At 65.6% G+C, this 15,008-nt stretch overlaps 1 protein-coding gene across 1 annotated transcript; it reads left to right on the top strand.

Annotated features, from left to right (window-relative positions):
- Window positions 1-7,987: 7,987 nt before the first annotated feature.
- LOC133628733 (frizzled-2) lies at window positions 7,988-10,238 on the top strand. The gene has a single exon (XM_062017495.1). The coding sequence runs from the start codon at window positions 8,388-8,390 to the stop codon at window positions 10,059-10,061; it is 1,674 nt and encodes a 557-aa protein (XP_061873479.1). The 5' UTR covers window positions 7,988-8,387; the 3' UTR covers window positions 10,062-10,238.
- The last annotated feature ends 4,770 nt before the right edge of the window (window positions 10,239-15,008 follow it).

Genomic DNA, 15,008 nt, shown 5'->3' with positions numbered 1-15,008 from the left:
GGAGGTTCTTCTCCCCCTCTACTCTGCCCTGGTGAGGCCTCATCTGGAGTCCTGTGTCCAGTTCTGGGCTCCTCAGCTCAAGAGGGACAGGGAAGTCCTGGAGAGGCCAGTGCAGGGCCACCAAGATGATCAGGGGTATGGAACATCTTTCATATGAGGAAAGGCTGTGGGAACTGGGGCTGTTTTAGTCTGGAGGAGACTGAGGGGCGATCCCATTAACATTTATAAATATCTAAAGGGTGGGTGTCAGGAGGATGGGACATCTATAGTAGTAACAGGACAAGGGGTGATGGGATGAAGCTGGAACACAAAAAGTTCCACTTAAGCATAAGAAAAAACTATTTCACTGTGAGGTGAGGGAGCCCTGGCACAGGCTGCCCAGAGGGGTTGTGGAGTCTCCTTCCTTGGAGGTCTTCAAAACCCGCCTGGACGTGTTCCTGTGTGACCTGATCTAGGTGACCCTGCTTCTGCAGGGGGGTTGGACTAGATGATCTCTAAAGGTCTCTTCCAACCCCACCATTCTATGGTTCTATGATGGTGTGAAGAGCCAGCCCTGAAGTGGGTGACAGTGCCCAGGGCCAGCCCTGAGGCAGGTGATGGTGCCTGAGGCCAGCACTGCTGGAGGCCATGGTGCCCAGCACATGAGCTGAGCTGGATCACAGTCCTCAGAGCCAACCCTGAGGTGAAGCACAGTGCCCAGGGGTGATAGCCATGCTGATAGCTCCTTAGGCCTCCAGCCGGGCCGCAGGGAGATGGGTGCCTGAGCTGAGAGATGGGTGCCTGGCTCATGCAAGCACAGCCAGTAGCCAAGTCCCTGTACCTGGTGGCAGAGGAGCAGTGCCCCAGGCGTGCACTCAGCAGGCAATGCCAAGGCTCTGTCCCAGCAGCCCTCGGGCCTCTGAGCGCAGGCCCCGCGGCAGACGCGGCCCCGCTTTCCCACCCACCGCCACAGCTGTTACCAGCTGCCTCTGAGCGTGGCGGCGTGTGCGTGTCGCCGTCTCTCCGCTGCCCCTGACAGCAGGAAAAGCGGATTCCATCTGTCTCTCCATTCATTCCTTTTCTTTCTCTCCGCAGCAGGCTCGCTGGCCGGATCCCGCTTGCGTGCTGCCCTCTGCTGCCGCATAAGGCAGGGCTCAGCGAAACGGGCCCGGCTGAAGCCGTGCTCACCAGACCGTGCCTCCCCCGAACCAGGCGATGAGGTGAGTGGCTGTGACAGCGAGTCCTGCGCAGTGAGGCGCTGGGTCGGATGCCAGAGAGGCCGCAGTGGTGGTTGTGGTTGGTGCTAGGCAGTGTAGCTCGTAGCAGAGCTGACGATCTATTACTGCAGTGTGTCAGGCTGGGAAGTGCAGTGCTGTGCTGACAGAACTCCTGCGTGGAGATCCCTCATGCAATCTGCTTCTAACTTGCTAGGAGGGATGTTGTTCTCATCCTGCTGCCCTGCCTCAGCAGCCTGGGAAATCCCCCAAATCCTGGCTCTCTCTGGGGACCAGTCAGCCCTGTGTACTCAGGAGGACCTCCTGGTTGGGAGCTGGGACTTCTGTATCCCAGGGTAGCTCTGAGAGCTTTTGATGGACAGGAATGTTGCTCAAATTTGCTCCTTGTTGACCTAAGAAAGTCTTGTTGATGCTGTGCCTGTCTGTGTTTTATTCTGCTTCTCACAATGCCCTCAGCGTTGGGGTTCAGTCGTCTCATCGTGCACTGGATCTCTGGTCCCACCTGCCTGAGTGAGGGGTGGAAGCCCCACGATCTGTCCTCCATGGGTTGAGGTCTCCCCCAGAGCTCTGCACACCCCAAGGAGTGCCTTGCAGCTTAGCCCCACAGCAGCGGGAGAAGCTGAGGCAGGGAGGGGAGCAACCTTTCTCTTTCCAGGAGTCACTGCTGCCTTTTCAGAGGGGACTGTGTATGCCATGTCCTCCTGAAGGGTCCAGGCAGGCAGGGTGGCACCAGGATCCCTGCCCAGGGAGCCCAGCCAAGCTGTGTAGAGCAGCCTGTGGACAGCTCAGTCAGAGACACACATGTGTCCTGCACCCTGGGCCCTGCTCGGTGACACAGCTCTTGCCCCCTCAGGTGAGCAGTGGGACCCCCACCCACACCACAGGATCCCCCACCCACCACGGGGGGCTGATCCAGACATGTTCCTACAGGGAGATGGAGACAATTCAAGCCAGCCAGGATGAGACCCAGGGCAGGGAGTGCAGGTGCCCAGCACCCCCTGGGGAAGGTGGTAGCCACCTCAGCAGGATCTGGATGTCCAACTGGGGCTTGGGTGCCCTTTCACCATGGTCAGCCCTGCCTGACTGGGCTTTGGGCGAGGGGGATCTGGCACCTCAGGGGTGCTGCTCTGCAGAGGAACCTGTATCTGAAGCCCCTCACTCACCCCCCTGCCTCAGCTTCCCTCGATGCCACAGCCCTGAGCAGAGCCCACTTTGGGAGGGGCAGCCCTGGGAGGGTTCAGGCTTCTCCCCATGCCCCAAGCCAGGGACCCCTGCCCCTGCGTGTGTGTGTGTGTGGCAGGCACCCAGAGGGGAGAGAGTGAGCGTGGGGGCGAGCAGAGGGAGGCCAGGAGCCGGGAGGGAAGGAGGCCCCTTTCTGTGGGCCAGGGGCCGGAGGCAGCCATGGAGGCTGCCAGGGCCCCTCTTCTCATGTAAAGCAGCTTTGTGTGGGGGCTACGGCGCCCGGTCTCACCGCCTGTGGAAGAGGAGAGGGAGCTGAGGGGGGCTCCAGGAGGAACAATCCCCCCTCAGCTTCTCCCCACACTGAGCAGTGCCCATATCTGCTGGGGATGTGTGCCTGATGAGGCTGGACATGGTGACAGCTCAATACAGCCCTTGGGCACAGCCCTGTGCTCTCATGGAGCGTGGGGACAGCTCAGTGTCCCTCTTTGGAAGCAACTTCAGGGCACCTTCAGGCACAGAGACAGTTCAGGGCCACTCTTGGGCACAGGATGTCAGTGCCTCCATTGGGCATGGGGACAGCTGGATCTCCCTGTTGGGCACAGAGGAGGGTCAGTGTCCTCATCAGGCATGGGGACAGCCCTGTGTCCCCATCGGGCACAGGAGTGGCTCAGTGTCCCACAGGGATGGCTCAGTGTCTCCAGGGGGTTGGGGACAGTTGGAGTGGCCATGAGACACCTTGGGGGCAGGAACAGGCCTCATGGCTCCACTGCAGCCCCCTACCTTAGAGGAAGGAGACCCTGAGGGGCTGGTGGCATGGGCTATCCCGTGTCCTCTCACCCAGCCCTGGGCTGGGTATAAATAGCAACCATCCCTATCACCTCCTGTCACATGCCTGCTGCTGGCAGGTCCTCCGCCACCGGCCGGGGCACAGCTGTTCCTGAGATGGGGAGGACGGCCACGGGGACACTCCCTCCCATCCCACCAGCCGTGCCACCCCCACCACGAGGGCCACCAGAGCCACCAGCCCCTGCCTCACACACTGGGGATAGTCCTGGGGGGCATCCAGGGCCCTGGGCCACTCACGTGGGGCATCACTATCACCACCTCGGGAGTACAGACCCCAACTCAGCCCAGGTGGCGAGACCCCCACGCGCCCCATGGGGACCCATTGCCAGCCTGGGGACAAAGGGAACATATCTGACCCCAAAGTAGAACTGAAAGGGAAAGTCCTGCCATGCCTGTCTCACACCGCCCACTGCCAGCAGCAGAAATTGTCACTGCTCACCCTGTCCCCATGGGGCAGCTCTAAAAATACCCCGTCCCGTCCTCCTGACAGCGACAGCTGAGCGCCGGGCGGCGGATGCCTTGGGGACCCGCGGCGGGGGCCGGGGCCGGTGGAGGAGCAGGGCCACCAGCGCTGGGTGTCCCGGCCCCCTCCCGTCAGGACAATCCCCTCTGTGTCCCACAGTGCCCTGCAGGGCCCTCCCGGCATGGCGCCCCACCGGGCCCTGCCCACTGCCCCCTTCTCCCACCCGGACGAGCAAGAGAGTGGCCAGCGGCACCTTGCCCGGCGGCTACCGGCACAAAGGCTGTCGGCGGCCCGCGGTGGCCGTGCCTCGGGCTGTCCCGCGGCCCTCCCCGCAGCCCCTAATCCATCTCTCGCAGCGGGAGATGCCTAAGCCGCCTTTTCATGCCGGCTGCTCCGCGCGCGAGCTCACCGCGCTGTCAATGCGGGCGCTGGCGGGGGATGTGTCCGACATGCTGCGGGGACCCCTCCCCTGCCAGCAAGGTCAAGGTGGGCTTAAGCCACCTTCCCCCTGGCCACCCAGTGCCAGCCCGCCTCGGGGTGGCCTTTGCCCCCCCGCCGGTGCAGGATGGAGGTTGGGGGAGTGCCGTGGCACCCTAAGGGTGCCTGAGCAGTCCGACCTTCAGCTGGGTGGGGGGTTGTGTCCCCCCAGCTCCTCCCAGCCACCCTTGAGGTCACCCATCGGCCCAGGGACCTGCCAGGTGCCTGTGGTTTGGCTACCACGAGGTGCTCGGTGCTGCCTGGGGAGCACCTTGGCACAGCCACGCTGGCAGCCAGGGCTACCCCTGGTGCTGGGACACCCCATAGCTCACCCTGTGGGTACCCCATCACTCCACTCACCCCACGGCTCAACTCACCCCATGGGTACCTCATAGCTCAGCCCGCCTCACATGTACCCCAGGGCTCAGCTCACCCCACAGATACCCCAGCTCTCGGCTCACCCCATGGTCCACCTCGTGGTTCAACTCACCCCATAGATACCCCAGGGCTGGATACACCCCCCAGCCCACCCAATCAGTGCTGCTCACGGACCTTTCCTACCCCATGGAGCCATTGCAGGCCGTTAGACCAGTTTAGACCAGTACACACCAGTCCTGAGAGCAGCAGGCACTGGTTCCTGCCCTCCCCAACCCACAGGAGCTCTGTGCACAAGCACACACGCGTGTGCCAGCAGAGCTTTCACACAGCCCTCTGCCCGCCACACTGCCACCCCAGCCCCGCTCCCACCCGCTGCGTGTGCCCGCTCACGCACGGGGCACGGGGCCCCTCTCAGTTCCCTTGGTGACAGACCCCCGTCCTCAGCTGGCACCTCCCGCCCGCCGACAGCCAGGCCCTTTGTGCCTGCTTTTAATTAGAGGCTCCTCAGTGAGACAAAGCTGGGGCAGGGGCTGGGGGGGGTCTCCTCTGTGCCCCTGGGGAACCCCCACCTCCTCTCCCACCCAGGACCCCCAGCCACAGCTTCTGCATCACCTTCCTCTGTGCCCAGCCCCAAGGGATGGGGGTGGCGAGCGCTGGTGCTGCCAGATGCCCCCAGGCCAGCGTCAGCCACGGGTGTATCCCAGGGCTCCTGTGCCCAGCGAGGGGAGGCTCAGGGAGGCCAAGGGCAGGAGCTGGCGGGTTGCTGCCATGTACCCCAGACCTTGGGGAACAGGGGGGACCCCACAGGCACCCCGGCACTCCTGGAGGAGTCTTGGGCTGAGGGGCTGCACAGGCAACACACCACAGGGACACTGTGGCCACCAGCACCCTGAGCACCCTGCAGTGCTGGGGGCATCTGAGAGCAGAGCAGTGGGGGCACTGGAACCCCTGGGTGCCCCTCACCTTGAACAGCTCTTTGGGGCCAGCAAAGGACCATGTGGACAGCCAAGCTTGGCCCCACACTCCCAAAACACTCAGCCTGGCCTGTTGGCAGCACCCCCCTCTACCCTCTCCCTCTGGGTGCCAGGGTAGGTTCCTGTCCTCCAGAGTCCTCTCTGCCCAGGACACTGACCCCTGACCCCTACAGGGAAGCTTTTGGGGAGGGGACCAGCCCCTCTCCCACCCAGCACACCCCTGGCAGCGCCTGGGAACCGAGAAGGGAGTGTGGTGACAGGGACCAGAGGGATGCCCCAGCCCCTGTGCACATTGGTCCCTACAAGGAGACACCTCCCTGGGTGTCCCCTGCCACCCCCAGCCCAGACGGGTGTCTGTCCCAGGGCTGCCTGGCAGATCTGCCCCGGGTTTGCCCCTCCCTGGGAGGGCTCAGCACCCACTCTGAGTGGCCCCTCTCTGTCTCAGGGACCCTGTGTCCTCAGCAGCCAGGAGGACGGGGAGCACGGGAACAGCCCCTCTGGAAGTGACATCCCTCATCCACAGCAAAAAAGGCCCATCTGAAAGTTTCAGGAAGCCAAGATCCACGTGGCTGTGCAGACACCCCCGCGCCCCTCCGTCCCTGCCTGGGCCACCGAGGCAGGGGACACGGGGGGCCCACAAACCAGACCCTGCAGCCACGGTGCCGAGGGGAGCTGCGGCCCGAGGGGCCACCCCACGGGGAGCCGGGAAGGGGCCGGTTGGCAGCCGCTCACCAGAACGCGGCCTGGGCCCGGCCCCCGCAGCCCGGCGCCCTGCCAGGCCCGTCGCCGGCAGCCTCCCGGCCGGGGACTCGCTGGGCAGCCGCCAAGCGCCGGCCGTGCCGAGCCGCCTTCCCGGGCACATGGCGGCCGCGGGCTCGGAGCCGGGCCCAAAGGCAGCACCCCGGGGTGCTCTGGTCAGGCCACGGGTGGGCACCGGGCCGCTGCACCCATCCCGCCCCAGCTCACTGTGTGGGACCCCCATGCTGGGGCCGCCGGCACCCCTCCTGCCCACGCCGAGCCCTGTGCGAGCGTGGGGAGCCCCCCGCATCTCGCCAAGCGCCTCACACGCGGGGCCGGGGGGGCAGAGTGGGCGGGGGGAGCCCCGGGAGCGGGTGCGCAGCGTGTCCCCCTCCCCAGCTTTGATTTGGTGAGCCCCCCCCCCGCCCTTCCCCCTCGGCCAGGAGCCGCGCAATGGTTTCAATTACGCTCTGAAAGGCGGTGGGGCCCTCTTTTCACGGCAGCCCGGGCTGCTCCTGCTCACAACAAAAGCTTAAGTTACAGGAAAGGGAGAGAGAGGGGAGGGAGGGCGGTGGGGGGGACAGGGGGCAGCCGGCAGAAAGCCCCTCACCCCCCCGGCCAGGAGCGGGATCGGAGTGCTGGGTGCTCCCCCAGCCTGCCGCCAGCATTTGAGGTGATTGCCTGCAGTTTCTTTTGCTGATGAGGGTCTCTGGTTTGTCTCCCCAGTGTATCCCAGCCTGCTCCGGTGTGTCCCAGTGCTCTCCAGTGTGTCCCAGACCTCCCCACCACTGTGGCCAGGCCTTTCCAGTGAGTCTCAGTCCCCTCTGATGTGTTCAGTGCCCCGCCAGTGTGTCCCAATCCTCCCCTCTCTGTGTCCCAGTCTCCCCTGATGTGACCCACTGCCTCCTCACCGTGTCCCAGATCTCCCCCAGTATGTCCCGGTCCCTCTTGCTGCATTCCTGTCCCCACAAAGGGTGTCACAGTGCACACCTCTCCCAGCCCAGTGTGTCCCAGCTTCCCCTCCTCCTAGTATGTCCCAGTTCTGGCTTTGGGGGTGCCCTTCCCCATGGCCACAGCTCGGGTGCAGAGTGTGGGACCGGTGCCGGGGGGCAGGATGTGGAATGTCCATTCCCCTCCCGGCCTCGGCCTGATTTGGGGGTGCCGAGAACAGCCGTGAGTGTACCGTGGCTGCGTGGGGCCGCGGGAGGCCAGCTCGGCACAACCTCGGGCCGGCACCGCCGGGCACCACGGGGCAAATCCTGCACCCTAAAGGGGACCCGGGGACAGGGAGGACCACGCTGCAGCGCACCGGAGAGGGGGCACAGGGGACCCGGGGGGGCAGCGGACGCCGGAGGGACACTTTTCGCCGTGTCCCCGTCCCGACCCCACGCCGCGGGGGGAGTTTGCGCCGCGCGGAAAAAGTTTTTCGGCGTGGGGGGAGGTGAGGGGGGGGAGCCCAGTCCCTCCCCGGCCCCCGTCCCGGTGACCCCCGCGGGGGGGGTCCCGGCGCGGGGGGGCGGTGCGGCCGCCGCGTTTGAATGTGATTGGCGGCGCGGGGGGGGCGGGGCCGCGCGGGGCGGGGCGCGGGGGGGCCGCTCCGCCCGGCGGGGACGCGGCGCTGCCCCGCACAAAGGCGGCGGGAGCGTCCGGTGCGGCCGCTCCGCTCCCCCGGCACCCCCCGGCACCCCCCCCCCCCCCTCCGCCATCCCGCTCCCCGCCCCGCCCGCGCCACCACCCCCGCCCGGGGCTCCGGCACCGGCAGCTGCCCCGCGGAGCACCGGGTCGGGGCAGCGGGAGCTGCGGGAGCTGCCCCGCGGAGCAGCGGGAACGTCTGGGCCGGGCACCGGGAGCGCCGTAGCCGAGCAGCGGCAGCCGTCCCGCCGCGCAAGGCACAGCGCGGCTGCGGGAGCCGTCCGGGCAGGCACCGGGAGCCGTCCAGGCGGGACCCGAAGGCATCCGGTCACCGGGAGCCGTCCGGACACCACCGGGCACCGCGAGTCCGGTCGTCGGGAGCCATCCGAGCCACCACCGGGCGCAGCAGATCCCGACGGGAGGACCGGCCGGCCGGCTGGGCACCGGGCACGGTAAATCCGTTCGCCGGGAGCTCGGGGCACCATGGGCCCCCCCGACGCGCTGCCCGCCCTGGCCTGGCTGCTGCTGGGGCTGAGCGTGCCGGCGCCGGGCCGGAGCCAGCTGCACGGCGAGAAGGGCATCTCCATCCCCGACCACGGCTTCTGCCAGCCCATCTCCATCCCGCTCTGCACCGACATCGCCTACAACCAGACCATCATGCCCAACCTGCTGGGTCACACCAACCAGGAGGACGCGGGGCTGGAGGTCCACCAGTTCTACCCGCTGGTGAAGGTGCAGTGCTCGCTGGAGCTCAAGTTCTTCCTGTGCTCCATGTACGCGCCGGTGTGCACGGTGCTGGAGCAGGCCATCCCGCCCTGCCGCTCCATCTGCGAGCGGGCGCGCCAGGGCTGCGAGGCCCTCATGAATAAGTTCGGCTTCCAGTGGCCGGAGCGGCTGCGCTGCGAGAATTTCCCCCGGCACGGCGCCGAGCAGATCTGCGTGGGGCAGAACCACTCCGAGGACGGCGGCTCGCCCACCCTGCTCACCAGCGCCACGCCGCTGGCCGGCCAGGGCACGCCGGGCGCCCCGCGCTACGCCACGCTCGACCACCCCTTCCACTGCCCGCGGGCGCTGAAGGTGCCCAGCTACCTCAACTACAAGTTCTTGGGCGAGAAGGACTGCGCGGCGCCCTGCGAGCCCGCCCGGCCCGACGGCCACATGTTCTTCAACGAGGACGAGATCCGCTTCGCCCGCATCTGGATCCTCATCTGGTCCGTCCTGTGCTGCGCCTCCACCTTCTTCACCGTCACCACCTACCTGGTGGACATGCAGCGCTTCCGCTACCCCGAGCGCCCCATCATCTTCCTGTCGGGCTGCTACACCATGGTGTCGGTGGCCTACATCGCGGGCTTCGTGCTGGAGGAGAGGGTGGTGTGCAACGAGCGCTTCCAGGAGGACGGCTACCGCACGGTGGTGCAGGGCACCAAGAAGGAGGGCTGCACCATCCTCTTCATGATGCTCTACTTCTTCAGCATGGCCAGCTCCATCTGGTGGGTCATCCTCTCCCTCACCTGGTTCCTGGCCGCCGGCATGAAGTGGGGCCACGAGGCCATCGAGGCCAACTCCCAGTACTTCCACCTGGCCGCCTGGGCCGTGCCGGCCGTCAAGACCATCACCATCCTGGCCATGGGGCAGATCGACGGCGACCTGCTGAGCGGCGTGTGCTTCGTGGGCCTCAACAACATCGACCCTCTGCGGGGCTTCGTGCTGGCCCCGCTCTTCGTCTACCTCTTCATCGGCACCTCCTTCCTCCTGGCCGGCTTCGTCTCCCTCTTCCGCATCCGCACCATCATGAAACACGGCGGCACCAAGACGGAGAAGCTGGAGCGGCTGATGGTTCGCATCGGGGTGTTCAGCGTCCTCTACACCGTGCCGGCCACCATCGTCATCGCCTGCTACTTCTACGAGCAGGCGTTCCGCGAGCACTGGGAGCGCAGCTGGATCAGCCAGAACTGCAAGAGCCTGGCCATCCCCTGCCCTCTCCACTTCACCCCCCGCATGACCCCCGACTTCACCGTCTACATGATCAAGTACCTCATGACTCTCATCGTCGGCATCACCTCCGGCTTTTGGATATGGTCGGGCAAAACCCTCCACTCCTGGAGGAAGTTCTACACGCGACTCACCAACAGCAAGCAGGGCGAGACCACGGTGTGACCCCCGGCCCAGCGCCGCCCCGCGCTCCCGGACGGGGCTCTGGGGGAAACGGGAGGGGAGGGGGGTATTCTATATTTTTTATTCTTAGATTGATTAACGTCTGAGGGGTGTCTGTCTGTTCTCTTTGGTGGCCTGCGCTGGGGGGGTGTAATTAAACCTGTAAATAGCATTTGTAAAAGGAATTATATATTTGTATGTGAGATGTGGAGAGGGGAGAGGGGGAGAAAAGGGGAGAGAAAGAAAGGGCAGAAAGAGAGAGGAAAAGGGGAAAAAGGAGAAAAGGGGGAGAGAGGAAAAAGGCAAAAAGGGAGAGAAAAAAGAAAAGGGAGGGAAGCGAAGGAGAGGGTTGGAAGGAGGAAAAAAAAGAAGGGGAGAAAAAAGAGGAGGAAAAGGCGGGGAGGTAAAACGGGGAAAGAAGAGGGAAGAAAGAAGAAAAAGGGGGAAAAGTCCCGTGCCGAGCCTGTGTGGGGGCTCCCGGCCCCCCCGCGCCCCCTCCCCGCTGCAGTTCCCCCCGCGGGGCCGCCGCGGCTGGTGACGGGGCCCGAGGGGCCGCGGCGGCTCCGGGCGCTGTGGAAAGGGGGGAAAAGCCAATAAAAACACCCTTTTCCTCCCTCTCTTTTTGCAAACTCCCCAAGAAAGTTGATTTTTCCCCCCTCCTCTTTTTCCCACTCCCCAAAGCGGGTTGAGGCTCCCCCCGAGGTGTGTCCCCCCCCGGACTTTTCGTCCCAAATAACTTTAGAAACACTCCTTTGCGAATCGGACCGAGTGGGACAGGCCCCCGCTGAGTGGATTCCTGAGCTGCCCCCACATCCAGGAGTAAATGGTGGGGGGGGGTCCCCGCGGGTGCTGCCGGGCCCTCCCCTTCCATCCCCCGCGGGCATGAGCCGGCATCCCCCTGGCTGGAACAAAGCGCTTGGCAGGGGAAGAGAAAGATCCGTTTCACTCCCAAATTGGGATTTTTTCGTCGGGGGGTGGGGTGTCTCTCCCGTGCCCCCCCCCCCCGAGGAGCTGCCTCCCGTCGCCTATGGGATGTGGGGTTGGGGCTGTCGGTGGGCCCCTCACCCCGAGTCTGCGGAGGGAAGCGGGTCCTGGCTGGGGTGGTGGGGCTGTCCCGGCTGGAGGGGGGCTGCCGCAGAGGGGAGGGGAGGGCAAGGAGGAATTTAATCAGCTGCATTTCGTTGACATTTAGAGAAATGGTACTAATCTGCTTCCCGAAATGGAGCGGGAGATGTGGGCAGGGACGCGCTGACCCGCGGGCGCCCCAAAACCCGCCCCGGGGAGCCCCGAGGCGTCTCCTCTCCGTCGGCTGGGGGGGCTGTGGGGCTCCTCCGGGCACTGGGAGGGTTTGTAGCCGGCTTGGACCGTTCTCCTTTGCCCAGCAGAGCCCCGGGACCATCCCCAAAGCCCCTTCAAAACGCCAGATCCGTGTGTCAGGGCGCAGCGGGAGTGAAGGGGTTAAGGCAGCGCCTCGCCAGCACATTTTGGAAAGGAAAAACTCTTTGGATCCGGTTTAATTTTCCAGCGATGACTTGGAAGGGGGGAGAGAAGAGGGAGGGAAACTTATCCAGCCTTGGGTGGGTTGGGGTTATTTCTCCCCCTCCTTTTCATGATTTGAAGAACCAGATTGTGGGACAGACTGTGCTGTCTGGGACCCCCCCTGGCACCCACCCCCTGGCACCCACCCCCTGGCACCCCTTGGCTCCGCTGTCTCCCAAAATGGAATTAAAATGAGGTTGAGCTGACGATTTCATGTCCCTCCCCGAGGTGGGGGGGGGACGGGACGGGACATTGGCAGATGGAGACTAGGCCAAAGGGACCCCCCCCCCGCCTCCCCTGCACCCAAAGGTGCCGGCGCAGAGGAGGGGTCACCCCCGCCCTAGGGACCGAGGCGGGCTGGATGCAGCCCTGGTGCTGGGCGCTTTGGCCCGGGGGGTGCTCCCCGAGCGGCAGATCCCACCCAAGGCCGCTTTGTTCGGCCGGCGGCGGCGCGGGGGGGGGGGTGTGAAGTCTCCACGCAGGAATGCGGGAGCCGGCACACAGACGCTGCTGCCTTCGCTCAGTGGCTCATCTGCCGTGTCCCGGCCCTGGGGTCGCTGCGCCCAGCCCCCGGCTGCTGCGGGGGGGCTCTGGCCGCGGCCCCCACCCCCCGGCTCCTGAGGTGGAGGGAGAGCTTTGGGGCTGGGATCGGCAGAGTTGGGATGGGTCCAGCCCCGCGTGGCTCAGCCCACAGCCTGCCTGAGCCCTTTTTTTGGGGAGTGAGGGGTTTGGGGAGGTTTTTGGCTCTCCAGGCTGTTTGCAGCCTGAGGGGAAAGGAGACAGAAGGTATCTGCAAGCAATGGCAATGTGTGTCCCCTCTGTCCCCTGCTCTGTCGCCTGGGGACAGGGCACCCCAAGGATGAGCCTCTTGGGTTAGGGGAGTCACCCCAGATCCAGCTAACCTTGGGGACAGGTCCAGGTCACCTTCAGGATAGGGCACCCCAGGAATGGGGGACAGATCACCCTGAGTGTGGGGTACTCAGGTCCAGCCAAGCCCCTGGACAGGGACCTCCTGGCAGCGGGTGGCTCAGCCCCAGCCCGCCCAGGCTGCTGACTCCCATCCTCCTCTTCCTCTTTTAAGGCAAGCAGAGGGAGCAAACGCCAGTGGTGAGTCCCGCTGTGTCCCGTCCCCCCCCCCCCCCGGGCCATGCTGGGGGTCCTTTGATGTCCCCTAATGAGCTCTGCTCTGTTTTGCCAGCTGCCTGAGGCGGCAGAAGTCAATTAGAGTGTGGCTCAGCCCCTCCTGGCCCAGGCCTGCGGCACCCACAGGCTCACAGCAGTGCCCAGGGAGGCTGGCACAGGGGGGTCCCAAGAGGAGTGGCCACACTTGGGGCAGCGTGGGGTGATGGCCCTGGGCTCTGTTTGGGCAAGGAGACACCCCGGGGGCAAAACCAGGGCAGGGAAGGGGCTGCTGGTGAAAGGAACTGGTCTCACTGGGGAAAGGACAGGTCCCGGGATGTCCCAGTGCTCTTGTGTCCCAGGCTGTGGTCACTCCTGTCCCCTGGACCTCAGGCTCTGCATTCTCCTGGCTCCAGGATGAGACCCTGGCCCATGGCAGGGCTGTCCCCACGGCCCTCAGGCTTCTGTGTCCCCTGGGCTGCCCCATCCCCTGTCCCTCAGCCCCCTTTGCCCGTGGGGCCTGTCCCAGCAGCTCAGTCCCGGGTGAACAATTCCCTCGAGGCAGTGGGATCCACCCCCCTGTCCCCGTTCCCCCTCGTCCTGTGTCCCCAGCAGTGGCTGGCAGCAGGGACATGACGAGGGACAGCTCATGGTGACATGTCACGTGTCCCCACCGATCATTTCTTAGCCCTTAGCAGCGTGACAGATCCCAGGCCCTCGCTGGGGACATCAACTGCGGGTCCACAGCGCCTTAACCACGGGGACAAGGCCAAAGGGGACCCGGGCTCCCCCGGTGCCCCCCCAGCCTCGTTGCCCCCCAGGCACGGGAGCCGGGGGGATGTGGGGGCCAGAGCTGTGGCCGGGTGCCAGGGGGACAGGCGGCCGCCAGCTAAACTCAGTTCCTGCCTGCAGCTCTTAAAGGAGCCACGGAAGGGCCAGAGAGTAGGATGTGCCCCCTCCTAGCAGTTAGGGATGGCCCTAACGAGAGCTGGGATTGCCAAGGCACATGGAGGATCCCATCTCCATCCCACCGCCCTGTTCTGAGCCATGTGGGACCCTTCCCTCTGCCAAAGGGTGAGGGAGAGGAGCGTGGGGCTGCCTCTCCATCCAGCCTCCTCCTGGAGGCCTCAGGATGAGATGTGATGGGCTGTGTCATCCCCAGCATTTGCCCCTGCAAACATGGCACACACAGATGTGGTAGCTCATCTCCAGCCCGGCATCGCTCCTGGAGGAGGGGGCATGGATAAGAGTGGGCTGATGGACATGGTACCCCATCCCCACCCCAAAACCCCTCCTGGAGAACTCGGGCTGGGAATGGGATCCCATCCCAATCCGTTCGCTGCGGTCCCTGACCCCCCCCAACCCACGGACACCCCCCTCCCCGCCCCACCCCCCCGGGGGCCCCGCCGTGGGGCTGCCCCACGGCCACGCAGCTGGCCCGGCCCGGGGGAGGGGGGGCCCGGGGGGCCCGGGGGAGGGGTCGGGGCCGGGGGCGGCTCCGGGGGCGGCGGCGCCTGCGAGCGCCGGGAATGTTATTGCAGCTGGAGGCGATTAGGGGCGGGCGGGTCTGCCCGGCCCCGGGGTGTGCAGGGGCTGTGCGGGAGGGGGGCGAGGAAGGGGGAGGGGGAGCGCAGGAAGCGTGGAAAGGGGAGAGGGGGGCGTGTGAAGGGGTGTGAGGAATGGGGGCGTTGCAGGGGGAGTGTGTGTGTGCACAAGGGGTGTGCAAGGGAGGAACGGGCGTGCAAGGAGGCGTGAGGGGGTTGTGGAAGGGCCATGTGTGCAAAGGAGGTGTGTGGGTGCATAAAGGGGGTCTGCAAGGGGTTGTGCTCGAGGGAGGACAGTCTGTGTGCGAAGAGGAGTGTGAGGGCAGCGTGTGTGCAAGGAGGACCACGTGTCTATGGGGGGGGTGTGCAGTCGTGCAATGGTGAGCAAGTGAGTGTGAAAGGAGAACACGCCAGTGCACGTGTGTGTGCACAAGGGAGCGCGTGTGAGCGTGCAGCAGAGCGGCTGTGCAAGGAGAGGCCGTGCACGGGGTGTAGGTGCGGGGGAGTGTCTGCAGTAAGGGCAGTGCAGCGTGTGCACCCGTGTGCAAGGGGGGTACACATACCGTGGGCACGTGCTTGTGAGCGGCTGTACAAACGGCTGTGAGGGGCAGGGGAGACCCCAGGGCCGTGGGGGGGAGGCTGAGCACAGAGAACGTGAGCGATGCCGTGCGTGTGCTCCGGCGTGGGGGCGTCCCGGGCGGGCCCGGGGTACTGAGGGTCCCGCAGGGGGTCCCCGGGGCCGCTGCCC

This window comes from Colius striatus, chromosome Z (genome assembly GCF_028858725.1).
Source record: "Colius striatus isolate bColStr4 chromosome Z, bColStr4.1.hap1, whole genome shotgun sequence".
Lineage (NCBI taxonomy): Eukaryota > Metazoa > Chordata > Aves > Coliiformes > Coliidae > Colius > Colius striatus.
This window is presented reverse-complemented; position numbering and strand designations above follow the sequence as displayed.

Excerpts from the sequence above, each read along its gene's own strand:
- LOC133628733 (XM_062017495.1), top strand. The coding sequence starts at position 8,388 with ATGGGCCCCCCCGACGCGCTGCCCGCCCTGGCCTGGCTGCTGCTGGGG.